We start from the raw sequence: 19,783 nt of genomic DNA, 5'->3' as shown, positions 1-19,783 counted from the left end.
TAACAACACAATAAGCGTTCATATGATTGATGCTTTCAATTTAATTTTAAACATAATAAAGTTCAAATATTAACCTTATTCTATTGTATCAAAGTTCGAATTCCTATAAACGCCATTTCCACAGCCTCCGGTAAAACACGACCAAATCAAGAGTGTAGTCATTAAGCAGTAAACTGAGTGTCGTTTCTCGTTATGTCGAATTGGTCGCGTTTTATTTCTTTTTCACATGAATGTAGTAGTGTTGCCAGGATGGATTTTTTATGAAATGTATTGCAATGAATAAGTCTGTATTATTTCACATAAGGTACGAAAGATGGGTTAGCCAGTGTTATTGTTATGTGGTGGAAACGCCATCTGATAGCTACTCACTAACTCCTGACATCAATAATTATGTACCGTTGCTTTCGATTTAAATGATGAGTGAGCCTTTTTTATAAAAAATACCACCACTACCACTACTTACCAATGGTATTAATACCACTAAGATGTTTTTTTGCTGTATTGAGCACGTTCTAGTCTAAGCAACGTTACTGTATAACAAAGCAAGCTGTAAAATATACAATAAAATAAAAAATATTTTCCAATATTCAATGTATTATTTTTAGCTAATTATAAGGGTAGAATTAGATCTAGCAACCCCATGGGCAAACTGTTGCTGGGTGGGCGGGCGCGGGGCTCAGTGTAGCTACTATTTCAAACTCAATACGTGAAACTACATAGAGATGTTATAACGGTTAAATTGTTGATTTAAAATTCGATATAATTCCTCAAAAAAATTATAATGTTGTACCGAAATAAGTTATCGCTTCATAAGTAAAAAAAATTATTCACGTAATGGTAAGTGATCACCGAAAACCATACACAATGACACTGTTAGAATTATTAAACTTTACTTACAACGCTAATGCTCCCCAACCTTGGGAAATATGATATTACGTCCTTTATATCTGTAGTTAAACTGGTTTACTCGCCCTTCAAACCGAAACTTGCTATTTGGCGGTAATATATGTATAAGATAAGTTGGTGGTACCTAACCAGACGGGCCTGCATAAAGCCCTACCACTTATTGAAATATTCAATAGTGAAAAGTACTGTATTGTAATTGTAATTGTTGTGTTGTTGTTTATTTATATATCAATTACATTGTTCTTGATTGCGAAGAAAAGATTGATTAATAGTTTTATTTTAAATTCATAATTATAAATTGAAAAATGACAATATTTCATATTAACTTTTTCTCTATCTCATTTAAAAAAAGGAGAGAGAAAGAGTTAATATGAAATATGTTTTTTATAAATTAAAATAATATTGTAATTTTTCAATTTCATTTTGCTATACACTACTTTCAACATATATATGCTGTATCATCAAAATGCTAATATAAGAAATATATGATAATAGCAGCTCTATATATATCCTGAATCACCCCTAACAAATACGCTCGCGTTAGTACGCCCCTGCCCTTCACAGTGCTCGGACGTGTACTTATCACAGAGATGCATAGGTGAGTCCTTTGCGAAATACCTAAATACTATTAAGATATTAAGCATAAATTGACAAACCTTTAAGCATGTCAAATTGTCCCAGTATTTATTTTAGAAGTACCAGGATAACAGGATGCTCGCAGGATTCAAGGCGTTTTCTAAGATAATTTCCTCCGTCTTGTGCTCTAAGCGCAAAAGGATCTTATTTCAAACGTCCGTTGTATTTATGCATGACTAGTCTTAATCTTCGACTTCGCACTTTACCATTTGCCTATTTATATACAAAAATAAATAATAAATATCGATGAAAAATATAAAAAAAAATACCTTGAAATCTAACTATATATTTTACAATTGAAATTGTTTCAATAGTGAAAAGCTAGGTATTACACAAAATATTATAACATAAGATATTTTTTAATATCGTTAATTTTTACTCGAATATTTTATGCGAATATTAAATAATTTATGCGGAGATTAATTAAAGTTTTCCAATAAATTAGCGGCGCGTGTATTAATTAACATATTTAAAGGCTGGAAATTATGTGTAATTAATTAAAAAATAATAGGTATTCCAACATTATTTTTTACGAACTTCAATATTTAAAATAATTTAATTATACTTTATGAAATGGCTTATGATATATAAGTTATTATGACACTCTAAAAGCGCAACAGATTTAGAAGTCACAGCTTCGAACCTGAAGATGTATTTCTTAAAAATATTATGTACTCTTAAAAAAAAAACGGATTATTGGAGAGGATAATATATATCGATTAAAATCAAAAGTATATGAAAATAAAATTTTAGTAATAAAACAAAATTATATAATAAAATTCCGTTAAAAACTAATTTAACCCCCATTTTTCCAAAACTCGATACAACGTCAAACTAACTAATTTGGCTTTAACATGAACGGTCATTGGTCGGTGGAGCACGATGACGTAATAGGCGACCAATGAGCGTCCAGATCCACACTAGTTAATCTGATTTTGACCAACGTTTCTGAACTGTGGGTAATTTTGTAAAATTAATCATATCTACTAAGGCAGCATAAAATTACTTTGGGAATTTTCTTAATGTGTAGGTAGCGTCAGCAAAATTGCTATAATACTCGTGTTATTAGAAAAATACTAAATTTGCGGATCTCATATAATTTCGAATATCCATTGTGTTTCACATTTGTTGACGAGACGAAAATTGAAAGGATCTATTCTATTATATATATATTTTTAATAACCAAGTTTGCACGTAGATTGTGGTCTTCGCTAATGTAACATTGGGAGTTAAGTGTTCGATGTAAAAAGGCTCAACTTATGTTACGAGTACTAAGTGGCTTGCTTTAATTTAAAATAACAGGCTTGTAAAAGCGTCATCATTATATTGAATTCTGTGAAAATTTCCACTGAGAAAGACTAATAGAAATTATTTAGAAAACATTAAAAAGAAAGTAATCAGCTGAAATGCAGTAAATACGTGTGTTAGAATTAAAACCTCTGGGCGTAAGTACCGTTTCACACGATTGTTAATAACAAACGTTGCACTAAAATTTTCACTTGTTCTTATTGTGTCAATTATAAGGAATATATAATTTTTTATTATTTAAAATACATAAGCAGACTGGTTTCCTAGTAAGTGTTCTACAAAATGGTAAAAATACATTAAATATTTTTTATGTTCCCAGTGCCTGTAGTTACTTACACTGGTTCACTTATTCATCAAACCGGAACACAACAATGCTAAGTTACTATAGATGGTGATATACGACCAGTATGTGGTACTTACGAATCCGGGCTCGTTCAAATACTTATCAACAAGTCAAATATAAAGTTTGAAATAAATTGAATTTATCATGTCCATCTAACTGCAAATAGCTTACCGTGCACTGTATTGCTTAGCTGACATAGCTTCGTTACTCACAATCAGTCACTTATCCTTCTAAAAAGATACGAGCTACGGAGAACGTATTCACGCCCCTAAATACTTTTTGCAACTGCTAGTGCAAGGGGTCGTATGTAAAAATAAGTTCTAATTTCAAACTTTAACAAGATTTGTTTTTTATACATACTACTAGCTGACCCGTGCCCACTTCGTTGGGTGGTAAACATTTTTACTTGTGATCGATTGGCCGAAAATTAATAAAATTGTCTCGTGAGTTTAATATTTTAAATTATCTCTTGAACTATGCAACCAAAAAACAAACTGTAAAAATAAATTTTATCTAAATAAAATTTCCTTGGTAATAAAGCAATTTATTTTTAAATAGATTGATTGTTGTATATGAAAAATCGTCTAATAGAAATATCATTCAATATATTACGACACGGTCGCAGTTCCATACCTCTGTCGTATTATCTCTATACCCATTCGTCCAAATTATATGCAGTAAAAGGGAAAAGTCTTTTGTTTTAAACACTTGAGACGATAAGTTTATTTATTTTGAAAAGAATTAATAATTGTTGATAATATGACCAATAAACATGACCTAACGATGTAAATTTTTTTTTAGTATAAAAACTACTTTTTGTGACTTAAATATAAAAGTAAGACATATGCTGTCGCTGACTTTTTTAGGCATTATCAAGCTCTACAACTTTTCTATAGAACTCAATCATATATCTCCTATCGTTAAGGCAGCGTTCGTAAGAAACCTTTTCGTTCGACCGTTTTTTCACCGACTCGCTTTGCAAATCCCACTACCATGAAAAATTCTTTTCATTTATCGGGTAAATATATAGCCTATGATACTCACAAATGATATGGCTCCAGATCCAGAGATTATCGCCTACAACCTCACAAACTTTACCTCTTTGTAATATTAGTTTAGATAAAGGTAACTTTATAAAAACTCTAATCACCAGGTAAGCAGCAGAAAGGAGAAAGATAGATACTAAATAAACACAATGAAATAATCAATTTTTTGTTCTGCTGTATACAATTGCACATACGACCCTTTGGTGTTACGACGAGATTTTTTCCCTTCGATTCAATCGTATCATATTTTGAAACCCGTAATATATTGTATTTCTACGAAAAAAATCTATGCAATTATATAACCAGTATGTTTGACCGCGGTAATCTCGGAATTTACAAGGATATGAAAAAAAACTTTTTGCGTTTGTTCATCAGACTATGTAACATCATACCACGACCCATGTGAGCGGAGCAGTGCGCCATGTAGAGTATTTAACATCACGTTATGATCCACGAGGTACCCGATAAGCGCTACTACTCCGGAGTACTGGGGGGTCGAGCGTTGGTTCGTAGTAACGCTTCAGAGAGTTTATTTCAAGTAACAGCCCGTAAATGTCCCTTTCTAGATAAAGACTCCTTTTTCCTTAAGGAGAAGATTTCAAACTTTTTTATATCCATCTACTTTGGTGTAAGTAAGTTACACATGCATGACGTACTGAAAAAATAAGCGCATGAAACTCCATGGCTCCATCTACGTAGGTAAGAAAGCTATTTCGGCTCTTAATGGTGTTTTGTCATTGATTGCTTGTTGTTTGTTGTTGATTGTTGTTGAATTATTTTAATCGACCTAGTATTGGTCAATATGTTTGTGTAGTTATATGACAAAATTACTTCTTGACAACTTGTATAATAAAAATGACAGTACGGTTTCTATTACAAAATAATAATAACAACCGGGCTCCACTATATATAAAATAACAAACAACGATAAAAAGTACCAGGATATCATAAATGCTCTGATGATTATATTTTTCTCATAATAATAATATCACCAAGTTTCTCAGTAGGGAAGTTTTTAACTTGAATGAAGTTTTATTTCACTTGAAATCTTTCTTCAATTTTATTTTTCTTTACGAGGAAGTTAATTCAGTGCTGGTGATTTATTTGGAATGGATCTTTCAGAAGAATTTATATTCAAATAAAAGATAAAAAAGGCGTTGAGTCAGTATTTTAATTTTAAAGTATAATAATTTTGATATAATTATATTTTTAACTACAATTTTACATAATTTGTATTCATATGAATGCTTTGATTATTTATTTGTATCTACATAGAGCATTTCACTTTAAACGCAAGTATAGAAACAGGCCAGATTGTGTGCAGGTAGAAGTGCTTGAGTGTGTATACACTTATACGTAATGTCTATTGTATTATAATATGCGCGATGATTAATGTTTGCGTGATGATGCCAGCTATTCGATATTTAATTTTAAAATATAAATATAATTTTATATATAAATTAAGAATTATCGTCAAATAAAGAAAATTATGCGTATGACGGGTATATAAAAAAACTCTTACAATAAGTATATTTTAGCATAAACTATTTAACCTAATTTAAGGAGTTTTAAATTAAAAAAACAATAGGCAACGTGTTTTAAAATACACCTTATATACATATTTGAAATCATCGTTGCTTGTTAATTTGATATCATTCTATACTAATTATTTAGGAGAACGAAATAGGCAAGTTAATAGTAATAATTGATCACCAACTCCCATTGATATTGGCGACAGGGTATATAAGTCCTTACAGCGGCAATGTGCCGACAATCATGGGAATTGTGTTAAGTCCTTTGTACCTACAAGTCCGTGACATCGTAACGAATCAATACAAAGTGATGATAATGGTATTGTCCTCCTATCCGTTTTCGGTCACGGCGGCCTTTATCAAATGGAGAGTGGAAATATTATATGGCTGAAGTGTATGTGCAAACATAGGTACTATTCATTCACTCACATAATTTGATGGGACAGCGATCCAATACGAATTGAGAGAGTTTACTACGTATTTACGTTGGCCTTACATGTTTTCTGAGGCACGAGTGTGTAAACATTGGAAAATTCCCGCTACTTAGAATTTATTGATGGAAAGACGAAAGGTTATTAAACCGAGGACCTTGGGATCGGCAGCCTTCGATGAGACAGTCAAATAATATAATAAAAAAATACAAAGCATTGCTGTTTCGTTAAGTAGATGATAGTTCATCTCACTCAGTCATTAAATAATGAGTGAGATGAAGTATCATCATCTTGGCAAGTGTACAGTCCATCAGTCAATCAGCATTTACCATCAGTTATGATTCCAAATAAATAATTGTTAAGGGCTAAATGCAATTAGAGAATGCAGTGTGGTGGAATAAGCTCCAAGCTTTTGTCTAGCCATGGGACATTTGCGGGTTTCTACTCATATTTACTTTTAATTATCAGAAAACCAAATGAAATTAAGGTTAAATGTGATGGAATCTCACGGAGATATGTCCTCAGCGTTATTAGAAACCGATCTGGAATTAGACGTGCTATGTATGAAATATGTGCTTACATTGTCAACGTCACCAGCCGTATTGGCTACTGAGTTCAATTGTGATCGGAATTTCGTGATTTATTGGACGTATGTGTGATATTCAAAAATGATTTATGAGTGTAAAGGATTAAATGTCAAAATCAGAAAGCATAATTCGATATTTAATTGTTTTTCATTATTAAATATTCCAGTGCAAATAAAATATTAAATCTCCCATGGATTGACAATGCAAGCAGTTAATGCGCCGGATTTATGATGTTATGCTTTGTGCTTGTAATTATACAAGCTTAATAGTCTTTTAATCTGGAACGTATGTCTATAATACAAATAGTTGTTTGACGGTAGAATAATTGATAGATACAAAGTACTAAACAAATTTGCATAAAACAAATATCATTATTTATTTAGGAAGTTAGTTTGGAATAGGTTACATGATGGTGTTCTTAACATTACTTATATTATTGATGGCAACCGTGCCAACGGGAGAGATAACAGTGCTTAATGTCTTTGCCCTAAAGACGTGCAACCTGATCGGTAAGCCAATAGACAGTTAAAAATTACATACAGGCTGCAATATTATTAAATTGTCAATAAGCTATATATGAGTATAAAGAGACTTCGCTCTTAACTTGTTTTTTTTTTAATATTGCGGTACGGGTAATTGATTGTACAATATGGCGTGAATTATCGAGCGAGGAGAGGGTATTCTAATAAAATATTAGCACTACTACAATTACTATGCTATAATAATCAACTTTAACACTATTTAAATTACAAAATTACAAAAGATTGATGAAATAATTCCCGATTTAACTAAGACTACCGTCAAACGCGTGTATATTATGTATGTGTATTTATTTATATATATTATTAATGTTAACTAATTGTTGTATACACTAAAAGAAATAGAATAGCGTAACAACTAATTATAGGTGAACAGCGCTTGTAATTAATTATAAAAAAAGAAAAAATTAACTACAGCAAATTCATGTAACACTAAATATAGATAAACTCTTTAAAACTCTTAAACTTAAAATATAATCGTTATTATTCCCAAAAAGTCAGTCATTCTGGTAATTAGTCGAATTGCTGTTCAGCTATGGACCTGGTTTCTGCCCGCCGGTCTGAACTAGCAAGAGGAATAACTCCTGAACCTATTTGCCGCCAGACCCTTTGAAGGACACGAATCGCGTGTAACAAAATTATTAATGTAAGAAAAATAAGTCATTGTTAATTTTGGATAATTTTAATATAAATATTTTTAAATAAACATTAGTGCTAATGACTTTTTTGTACTTTGAATTGCTGTTTTTTAATAACTTAGGTCCACTAGACGGACAAGATTGCTAATTAAGAATATAATTCTTCTTAAGTTATATAACTTAATTATACTATGTCGAAATAAGCTTAGCATCAATTTAGTAATAGTACCTGTGCATTTTTAGGAAAAAAGGTTTTGTTGTTTATCTGAATACAAAACTTAAGTTATATTGTTAGAGACTCACATACAAGAATAGGTCATTAAATATTATAAGATACTATGTAAATTGTACATACACTTCAGTTTAACTTTTACTGTGTTCTATATAAACAAGTAAATGCTATGTTAAATCGAGAGAGTACGGATAGACACATAAATATCAACCCTTTTCAAAGGCGGGTTAGCACCACTGAGCTTTCTAGTAGTAAATTTGTATTTACATCTCGGGTTCAGTGAAGAATATCGTTCAGGTAAATAAATAAATTCGATAATCCACAGCATCCATCTCTAGATTAAGTGGTTGAAGGAAAAAGCACTGGTGGTAGGGCTTTGTGCAAGCTCGTCTGGGTAGGTACCACCCACTCATCAGATATTCTACCGCAAAACAGCAATACTTGATATTGTTGTGTTCCGGTTTGAAGGGTGAGTGAGCCAGTGTAATTACAGGCACAAGGGACATAAAATCTTAGTTCCCAAGGTTGGTGGCGCATTGGCTATAAGCGATGGTTGACATTTCTTACAATGCCAATGTCTAAGAGCGTTTGGTGACCACTTACCATCAGGTGGTCCATATGCTCGTCCACCTTCCTATTCTATAAAAAAAAAAAAAAGCGATTTTCATAGAACATCCCTGAAACCGATTTATAGACTAATTAGCCAATTACATAGGTATAGAGATATTCTATCGCTAAACAGCAGTACTTAGTATTGTTGCGTTACAATTTGAAAGGCGAATGAGCCAGAATAACTATTGGCAGAAGGGGCATAACATCTTAGTTCCCAAGGTTGATGGCGTATCGGCGATTTAAGGAATAGTTCATATTTCTACATCGCCAATATCTATGACTGGTGGTGACCACTTAACATCAGGTGGTTCATTTGCCCGTCCACATAAAAAAGGCTATAGCCGTAAACAGTTCTGTATTTTTTATATAGACTGTTTCTGTACTTTATTTGAATTTGATTTTTTTACTTGTTCTAAAATTGTTTAAAACTTGATAACTATATGCAATATTTGACTTGGAATAATATTTTCATTGATCCTCGGTAGCGGTTGCAAAGTTTGAAAGCGCTTTATTTGAAGTATCCATTGTTTTCATTTGAATTGTTGAACTTCATACATTTATCTAATGGATTTTCGTTTTAAGTTTCATATAACTATTTGAAGCTATTTTCATGTGCTTAGTTTGTGTTTATTTAACTCGAGCGTTGTGGCGAAGTAAATGATCGTGAGAAAATCTCCGTTTCCCGGAATAATTTCTGCCAAAGTTCTCCGTACTAGACCGTGAGGGAATAGGTGGGAAAACACTTCTCCTTAAGAGAAAAGGAGACGCTTGTAAAAAATAGTTAAGGAATGTATGCTCTAGTAGTACGTAGCCTCGAAAGTCTAGTAGCCTAAGTGGAAAAAGTAAATAGCCTGATTCTAAAACGAATGCCACCTTTTTTTGTACATATTATTTATATTTTAAAGCTTAATTTAACATATTATTTATACTAAATACTTAAGAATATTATTTTTTATTAACTGAATTACTAATCAATATTTATTTATTTTTTCAATTTCTAGAGCCTAACTTACCTCTAAAACAGACTTAAATTCACGCATTGTGTGATATTTTTTTTATAATAAATAAAAAAAATGTAATAATAAAGAGTTTTAAATACATAAATAGTTACTATATATACAATTAGACGCTATGACGAAAAATCGTGTTTAATGAAAAATACATATCCAATAAATAACTGCTTTCTGTTTACTAAATGTTAAAACATATTTGCTTTTTATTATAAAATGAAACCATATCAGTGACGTGTAGGATATCTAATGTAGACTTTATCAGAACTTAATGTCTATAAAACACGCTAATACCTGAATATTCGATATTTATTTTTGTTATCTGTAACCAGTTACACCTGTTTGTATATGTTACCTAATCTCCTAAATAATGGAACTATAATGGAGAATTCTTACTAACATTATATGATAGTATTACTTGATATATCAAGATAATCCCATTTTTTATTATAGCACTAGACGAAAGGGGTAAATTTACCACTTCTTAGAAAGAAGTCGCCAAGCATTTCTGAATTGTCATTTAAAACTATTAACTTATTCTAATAAAATGTGGATATTATTTATAAGTAATATATGTAATGAATATTACATAATATTAATATAAAGTAAGTTTTTAATGCATTACTTTTTTGTTCAACTGTCATGTAACGACAAAATACTATTACATATGAGTTGGTAAGAGAGCTACGCTATTCAGACCGCTACTGCAATTTGAAGTATCAACGTAAATAAAGATTTAATAGCATCCATTTATTAAGATTAATTATTACGAATTGTTTTTGTAAAAAGTAAAACAGTGTCGAGTGTATAGCTTCGCCTGCACCGAGAATGGGATCCGGCATAAATCTTACCTTGCGTCACGCCTCTGACAACGTGCAAAAATATGAAGTACATTACGGTAGTTTTCGAATGAATTCGGAAAAGAAAACAATCGTTCCTCCTTTTGGTTGTATATTCAAATTCTATGCATTCACGCAACGTTTATTGAATGAAGTTAAAAAAATACAGTCCTTTGTATATATAAATAAGACCATCATATAAGAACGTAGATCCCGAGCTCCTGGTTTCAAGCCCCAGACCAAGCCACTTAAATATTATTGGATTTTTTTATTGAAAAATTCAGTAATACAAGTACAGTAACAGCTCGGAGTCTGGAAGTTGGAAGTGTGTACACTCCCGTGCCGCGGAAAACATGTAAAGCCGTTAGTCCGCACCTGAACTCTCTTTAGTCTTGTTCGATTGCCGTCTCATTGGATTCTAAGATTTTTTTTAGGAAAACTGTTTCATACACACACTTGTACACTTTAATATGTTTATCAATCAATCATAATAGAGATTGCTATATCAACTACTTTTAAATCAAAGGTTGTAGAGGAATCCTATTTATTAGTTACCGTTTATACATTGCATAGTTCCATTAATACATACATACTTTAATATCTCATAAAAAAAGACTATTAAACAAAAGAGCTCTTACAACTCGGTATAATATGTAACAATAGACGAAGACGCCTTTTCGCATTAGAAGCATTTCATTATGTCACACATAGAAACACGACACATTCAAATTTAACCTTAAATTTCATTGCCATTTGTCTTAAGTTTCACTTTAATAATTCCGTGCTAAAATAATCTTTCCTTAGTGCTAGGACTTTGTTCAAGCTCGTCAGGGTACGTTACACTCACTTATCATATATTCTTCCGCTAAGCAGCAATATTTAGTATTTTTGTGTTCCTCTTTAAATGGTGAGTGAGCCAATGTAACAACAGGCAAAACTTGGGTAGTAACTAAAATAAAAGATAGTAGTCCTTATTGAATATTGTACTTAATTTTCAGTAAAACTATATATTAACATCTTAAAAATCGAAATCGAATTTTTATTAAAAAAATGGCTTAAAACTATTACTTAAATAAAAATTTAGACGATATTAGTTAATTTCATAGTATGTAATATAGATATATATATATATAAGTATTATTATGTAAATATTTGTATGTAGCTTATGCACCACCTACCCACCCATGTTATATTTTTAAAATGTCTCTCAGACTGGGTTGTCTGGACGAGATGGCTAATTAGCGATAACTCTGTCCGTTGTACAACACATTATTTATTTCTTTGTTTTTTTTTTGTTATAGCATTTTCTGTATTATTTTGTACAATAAAGTGTGATAAAATTAAGTAATTAATAAAAATTACGAGACATAATTTGAATTTAAATACCTTGTGTATCACTTTGAAATCAGTCAAATATTTGCATATTTAGCATTGTGATGCTGGCCACTTGTAATAGTGGAAAACAGAAAATATATCTTGGAGCGTTTTTTCAGCGGTAATATAACGTATTTAATTTATCTTTAATCTCAAACTGAATATTTATACGAAGATTGTTTTTACTATTAAAACATAAATTTAATGTGTTAAATATAATAGAATGCATAAAGCTTGACCCAAAATAATAAGTTTTGAATTCATTATGAGAGAGCCATAAAGTAACTTTAATATCAAAAATGACCGCTAAGTAAATTAAGTTTGCTAAGTAAGAGCTGTCATGATCCAGTCTTAGGTTACCTTAACCCCCTGAGGAGAGCTCTGAAGGGTTCCACTGAGTGTAAGAAAAACGTCTTAGCCAATGATTTCATTTTAAAACCCAAGCAAACATTAATTTTTATGTTCTTAATTTGTTTATTAATCAATAACCATTGGCCTGTATAAGTTTATGAAAAACTAAATCATTTTTAATATATTTATTTCTCAATTAAGGCTATAATCAAGTAAATTAAACCTTCTAGATTCAGTTCATAATAACTTGAACAATTAAGTACAATGAAATATTTCTATTACGCGCTTTAATAATTTCCCCCCAGGGAGGTGCCTTCCCATTGCTTGGGAAGACCTTTGCTAGAACATCCAAGCAAGTAAAGCTACAAATATCAAATTATACGCTAATACAGAGAGTTCATAGTAGATCTATTTGTCTAATACAAACGCCACAAGGTTTTGGAAGCTGCGAATTAAAGATAACACATTAAATCGATCTATTTCTCGTCATCCTTTAAAGTTGGACGTTGGTCTTGTTGGTCTTGTTTGTTCAATTTCAATACGGTTTTCTCATGAACACTTCATTTATTTCTATGGTTGTTAATTAAAATAAGTCTAGTAACGCTATTTTCTGTTCTAATGAGTGATGTTGAGTGTAGTGTTGAAAAATCAACAATGCAATAATGATTGTTTGCCCGTCGTTATATGTGTATCGTATTTTTTATAGATATATAGACTAACCAAGTGGGCCCCCTTATGGTTACCACATGGATATTGGCCTTGTAAGAATTAACTATAAAGCCACCAATGTGCAGCCAACCTTGATAACTAAAATTTTATTGGTGATAGGGCTTTGTGCAGGCCCGTCTGGGTGGGCACGATCCACTTACCGCTGAACAGCAATACTTAGCATTGTTGCGTTCTGGTTTGAAGGGTGAGTGAGCTAGTGTAACAACAGGCACTAGGGACATAATATCTCAGTTCTCAAGGTTGGTGGCGCATTGGCGATGTAAGGAATGGTTATTTCTTACATCGCCAATGTCTACGGGCGTTGGAGACCACTTACCATCAGGTGTCTTCGTCCGCCTTCCTATAACATAAAAAATATTCCTTGGGTCTTTACACTAACTCACCCACAATTCCAACCGAAATACAATAATACTGAGTATTGCTATGGTGATACAATATGTTATAAGTGGGTTTACCTACCCAGAAGTGTTTGCTTAAAGCCCTACCACCAAGTAAATTAAAGTTACGATAAAATGAACGTAAAAGCATTGAAAATAAACACAGTTGTTTTATGGTACTTTTAGTTCTTTATTGCCGACACGTGTTTGAGTCTAGTCATAAAATGGTATTGAACTAGGTATATGTAACTATGTTTATGGTTTTCAAACTATTGTATATCATGCTATCTATTCTAACTATGTCTGTCTGTTATGCCTTTTACGGCTAAACGACTGAACTGAGTTTGATGAAATTTGGTATGAAGCGAGCTTGAGTCCCAAGGACGGACGTAGGATTTTTTTATCTAATACCTTCCTTCTTCCGCTAACACGCGAAGCCGTGGACATACACTTGTTGTGTTATTTTCAGAAATTGTTTTTAATTTTAAATTCTACATTATCGTATAAGTATTACATCGTTTTTTATACTATAGATATAGAAAGAAAGAGAAAGAAAACTCTAAATAAGGCATAATACAAGTATAAGATTATATAGATGACCAGCTGCCCACGACTTCGTCCGGGTGTAATAAGATTTTTGTAAAAAAAGAAATGTTACCAATGAGAATTTGTTGACAGAGAAACCCTACTTTAGAACCCAAGACCTCGGGTTCTTCGGCCTCATAGCTAGTTAAATTTTATTCGTGTAGTCGTTATACCACATTGTAGGAAATATAAAACTATCATTAGTTTGTAATCTAGATTCTACCGACAACCGATAAGAACGTCTGTAATAAATTTATATGACTTTTTTGCAATTTTTATATGCAATAAATAAATGATATCATTTATATTTAGTATCAAACTTTTACATTATTACTTCATTATGAAACTAACATTATAAATGAGGAATGACTATCTCTATTTGTTATCTCTTCACAAATTAAACTGGTAGCCTAGGGGATTTGTATGTAAATTAAATTCAGGAAAAATATATTTAAAGCGAAACGCCACAAGCTAACAGTGTTATAAAAAATGTTATTTATGAACTTAGTGGTAAAGATTTCTGCAATCCCACATGGGATTATGGGTGGGTGGTGGTAACCCACTCGTCACATATTATACCGCCAAACAGCAATTATACCATTTTAGTTGTATTGTCATACCATCTTAGTATCAAAAGTTGGTGGCGATGACGCTTTGACGATGCAAGGGCTGGTTAATATTTCTCACAAAAAAGTAGTATAGCCAGTAGCGGCGAAAAGATTTCTCTCTTTCTGTCATCAGTAATTTGACATTTGAAAAAATAGGACAAACAACAGTAAACAACAGTACAAAGTATATTTGTAAGGATAAATATGAGACGAATATTTTTGTTGTGATGTATTTTGTCATCTAAACTTAGTTGGAGAGAAAAACTTCCTTGCGCTTTTATGGCAAGCGCAAGCGAAACGATAAAATTTTTGTAGATCTCATATATTTTCCATAGTTTGCAAAGCATACTATATTCTATATTTTAAAGACAACTTGGGTTGTAATCCTTTTTGCATATCGTATGGTGAAGATTGTCTACATTCCGTTTCACGTATGTTGTAATTCGTAACATGAAATGGGCAATATAGAAAGTTAATCTGAAATAAATTTTTAATTCTTTCTTAGAAAGTTATTTTATATTTAGATAAATATATTTGAGTTGTGCCTTGCCCCAGGAAGAATTGATCGACTTAGCGAAATCGGGAAATTGGTATAGTTAACGATTCTCGCGTTTCCTTCATGCAACAACCATGAGCGCTGGTGATCACATAAGCCAGATGTCCCATTTACTCATCTGGCTTTTATATTCTTTTTTCTATAATATCTTTAACATAGCAAAAGCACTTAAATACTAAGTAGAAAAAGAGCACCCGCTAATGACTGTCTCACAAACTCGAAGGGCGCCGTCTCCTTGAGACCTATTTGAGATTAAAAGATCAAGGCCAAGTTTACCGCTTGTAAAATGTTCAACACGATAACTGGTGATATATGTCATATTGTCAGGGATTATTTAATGAAATATATAGACGATACGATGTCATTAGATAAAAAAAAAAAAACAAATTTTGGCGTTCAACTGTAATGAAAATCCTTCATAAACAAACAATGTTGTGTATTCTTTCGAATGTCAAATCGATAATGACAGAAGGAGTGATATCAGTGTTAACCTAAACAGCCACTAAGCAAGTTTTATAAGTAAGGTCGCTAATTATTGCATTTTTTTATATAGAATAGGAAGGCGGACGAGCATATTTGCCACCTGATAGTAAGTGGTCACCAAACGCCCTTAGACATTGGTATTGTAAGAAATGACAACAATCGCTTACTATATATAGCCATTATGCCACCAACCTTGGGAACTAAGATTTTATGTCCCTTGTGCCTGTAATTACACTGGCTCACTCACCCTTCAAACCGGAACACAACCAACAATACCAAGTACAGCTGTTTTGCGGTAGAATATCTGATGAGTGGGTGGTACCTACCCAGACGAGCTTGCACAAAGCCCTACCACAAGCATTTTTTTTTATAGAATAGGAAGGCGGACGAGCATATGGGCCACCTGATAGTAAGTGGTCACCAAACGCCCTTAGACATTGGCATTGTAAGAAATGTCAACCATCGCTTACATAGCCAATGCGCCACCAACCTTGGGAACTAAGGTTTTATGTCCCTTGTGCCTGTAATTACACTGGCTCACTCACCCTTCAAACCGGAACACAACAATATCAAGTATTGTTGTTTTGCGGTGGCATATCTGATGAGTGGGTGGTACCTACCCAGACGAGCTTGCACAAAGCTCTACCACCAGTAGCATATGTCAAAACAAGCTTACTAATATCGCTTTCCGTCTTAATTACTCAACCGATCACGAAATTTTGTATTCACGTTGTCTGGGGAATAGAGTACCCCTTCCATTTTTCTACTATTATTATAACTTTAAACTAGTATTAAAATATATAGGAATTCGTTACAAGCCTGGTGCACCAGCGCCGTTTATCTTTCATACTTTGTCAAACATTAGATGGATCGCTCCACGTAAAGTTACTCTCTGGTATGAGTTATAGTGGTCAGTCCGCCTTTTGTAAACGATATTTCGTAGATACTTTTTCGTGTAATTTTTAATCTACAAGTTAATCAAGACTAGTTGGGCTATTCTATGAGAACAAACTCGAAACTCAACGTATAAAATGGTCGTGAAACGTCAGAAAGTAATATGCGACATTGACCATAATAATCATAAAATTTCAAGAATCACGCATCAAAATAGTATATCACCATAAGTCGGTTGTCAACATTTAACGTCTGAGTAATGAAGTGAGTTCTTAAAATTAACATTTAAATTGTAAAATGCGAAAGATTGCGCGTTTAAACTAGGGCAAGCATCACTGAATTTTTATGTTCTTAATTTGAGCTTATAATTCAAACCCAGCACTCACCAATCCACATTAGAGCAGCATAGTAACCGTAACGGTAACAGCCTGTGAATGTCCCACTGCTGGGCTAAAGGCCTCCTCTCCTCTTTTTGAGGAGAAGGTTTGGAGCGTATTCCACCACGCTGCTCCAATGCGGGTTGGTAGAATTCACATGTGGCAGAACTTCAGTGAAATTAGACACATGCAGGTTTCCTCACGATGTTTTCCTTCACCGTAAAGCACGAGATGAATTATAATCACAAATTAAGCACATGAAAATTCAGTGGTGCTTGCCCGGGTTTGAACCAACGATCATCGGTTAAGATTCACGCGTTCTTACCACAGGGCCATCTCGGCTTATATTTATCGGCAGGGGGGTCCTGGTCTCCTCGGTAAGTCGTATATACGTGTCAAAGCGTATATACGACATGAGATGATTTCACTTTGACCAAGTCAGCATAGTAAAATAAGTTCCAAATATTTTAGGCTCTTAGCCCAGAAGTGGAGACATCACTAGAGGCAATAATGTTATACATATATATAATTTAGACATTTGCTTGTGTTATTCTCCAACGTCTAAGTATTTCAACTGCAAACGGTACACTTTAACCATTAAATTAATTGATATAGTTACACTAAGCGTTATACTTATTTCTACTTTAGACTCGTTGTAAAATATTATATACATAATCGTAAGTTATTTTAACGAAAATTTAATTTGTTTTTTTTTTTTTTCTATCTTTCGTTATTTTTCAAATCTATCTGTTAAGAATACAAAATGTAAATAAATATAATATAATAACTTAGAAAAACTTTAATGATAAATAGTAAAAACGAAGTTTGTACGGGTGCTAGTTAAAGTTACTTTTTCAAGCTTACATGTTGTACGAAACTTGTGTTCAGATCGTTAGTTCTATCTCTTTTAAGACGATTAAATTCAAAATAGTTGGACAAAGACAGAGAGCACGAAACTATTTACTAAGAATTATATTTTGTAATGACGAACTAAGTTTCTACTTTGTGCGAAAAATCTTATTAAAAATGAGCTTTTGCTGGTATAAACTCTCAAATTTGCAATGGAAAAGTAGAAGTCGATTTTTTTTCATTAATATTAACACAAAAATATTAGTGAATGATACATATGTTAGTATATAATTAGTATTTTTGCAATTGATAATTTAAATATAATATTTTGTTTTGGCCAGGAGACATTACAGTTTATAAGTGTATGCACAAACACTTGACACTCCCTATTGACTCATTTCACAGTCCAACGGGACTACGATCCGATATCAATGGAAAGAGCTCAAGTGCAATACCAACCGTCTCCGTCTGCCTATCTATAACTAATAATTAATACAAATAAAACAATAACATGCAGGTATCAAGTATTCCGTTAGGGATCACAGAAAATACCAACTATATTGAACTTCCTACGGATATCTATATATTATTTATTGCCTTGGTGTAATGCTCAATGAACACCGGTCTACGGTAGTGGGTTTTCATTAGTTATTCCATTATCACCGATCAACGGTATTTCGTTTCAGTGTTTTGAGGGTGAATCTCATATCGTGGAACCGTATTGGTAAATACACGGAGTAGATTTAAGTATTATTTATTATCCAGTGTATATATTTTTTTTATATTCGAGGAAAGGAAGGAATTTTTCCATTAGATGGCAAGTGGTCAATATTGCCTATATACATGACATTGTACGAAAAAAACCTCTTTTTACAGCTGTCATTCATGAGACCTTTTAGCCTGTAATTACACTAGATCAAGGTCATATGCGTCTTGTTTTTATAATCGCACTAGTTGATTAACTATTTAAACAAGAACACAACGATACAGAATAATGACTAGTAACCTCCACCAAACAAAATCTCGAGTTTTTTTAAATCTTATAAAAACGTTTTTTTTTAATTTAATGAGCTGATTTGGCGCAGTGTTTAGAACACGTAAATAATGACCAAAGATTGCAGACCACTGAATTTTCATTTGATTTGATGATGAAATAATTCTGCCACGAGCGCATTCACCAACCTGCCTTAGAACAGCATATTAGTGTATATTATATAGTGTGTGTGTACTATAGTATTACAAATAACTTTTGTCATGATACATTGGTGCTTATGTACTGATTCAGTTTTAGATTTGGTATCCCAAATATTGTTATCAGATTAGTACTTATATAATAAACGTACTATACGTTAACCTCTCGCACTCTTTAGGGAGATGACCAAGGTTATTCAAGATAAACTAATTCTGACTCCAATTTTGCTAAGTGAAGTCTGAACGCAATCGATGCAGAAGTTTGGTTTTGGTGTGACTGTGGGAGGCGGAACATTGTTAGTCAAGTCTCACTTTAGACAATAATTTGAGATGTATATTTGCTTAAGTGTTTGTTTTTTTTTTTGTGAGAGGGTTTCTAGTCCACAATATAATGGATTCCTGTGAAAGGAGTCGATGCTATGAAATGTTTACCGTACTAATATTGGAATGTCAGGAAAGCTCATGGTGTTTTTACTTTACATTTAAATGTTAGCAAATATTTATCTTAAGAGGTCTCGCCACCTCCTTCGTTACTCTACCCAAATTATATTTTTTACCACAAAAAGTCTACTTGCAGTTAACTTTTTTTAATACGCATTAATACCAAACTCATATATCGGTCTGCTGTTCTAAGAATGTCTATTGAAAATCGGTACAATACGTTCAGTATAAAAAAAGTTAGGGTTTGTTTATGTATGGATAACGAAACATATTAATTCCATTGAAATGGATCTTTCATTATAGTTTTTG

The 19,783-nt window shown here is 32.4% G+C and overlaps 1 protein-coding gene across 1 annotated transcript in view; it reads left to right on the top strand.

Moving 5' to 3' along the window:
- The first annotated feature begins 1,463 nt into the window (after nucleotides 1-1,463).
- LOC126777185 (solute carrier family 2, facilitated glucose transporter member 8-like) overlaps nucleotides 1,464-19,783 on the top strand; it is a 59,470-nt gene continuing 41,150 nt past the window's right edge. The window contains exon 1 of the mRNA XM_050500151.1: nucleotides 1,464-1,504. Within this exon, the coding sequence (XP_050356108.1) occupies nucleotides 1,497-1,504 (8 nt within the window). The 5' untranslated portion in view covers nucleotides 1,464-1,496. The remainder of the gene's footprint in view (nucleotides 1,505-19,783) is intronic.

Source organism: Nymphalis io, chromosome 22, assembly GCF_905147045.1.
Source record: "Nymphalis io chromosome 22, ilAglIoxx1.1, whole genome shotgun sequence".
In the NCBI taxonomy this organism is placed as follows: Eukaryota; Metazoa; Arthropoda; class Insecta; order Lepidoptera; family Nymphalidae; genus Nymphalis; species Nymphalis io.
This window is presented reverse-complemented; position numbering and strand designations above follow the sequence as displayed.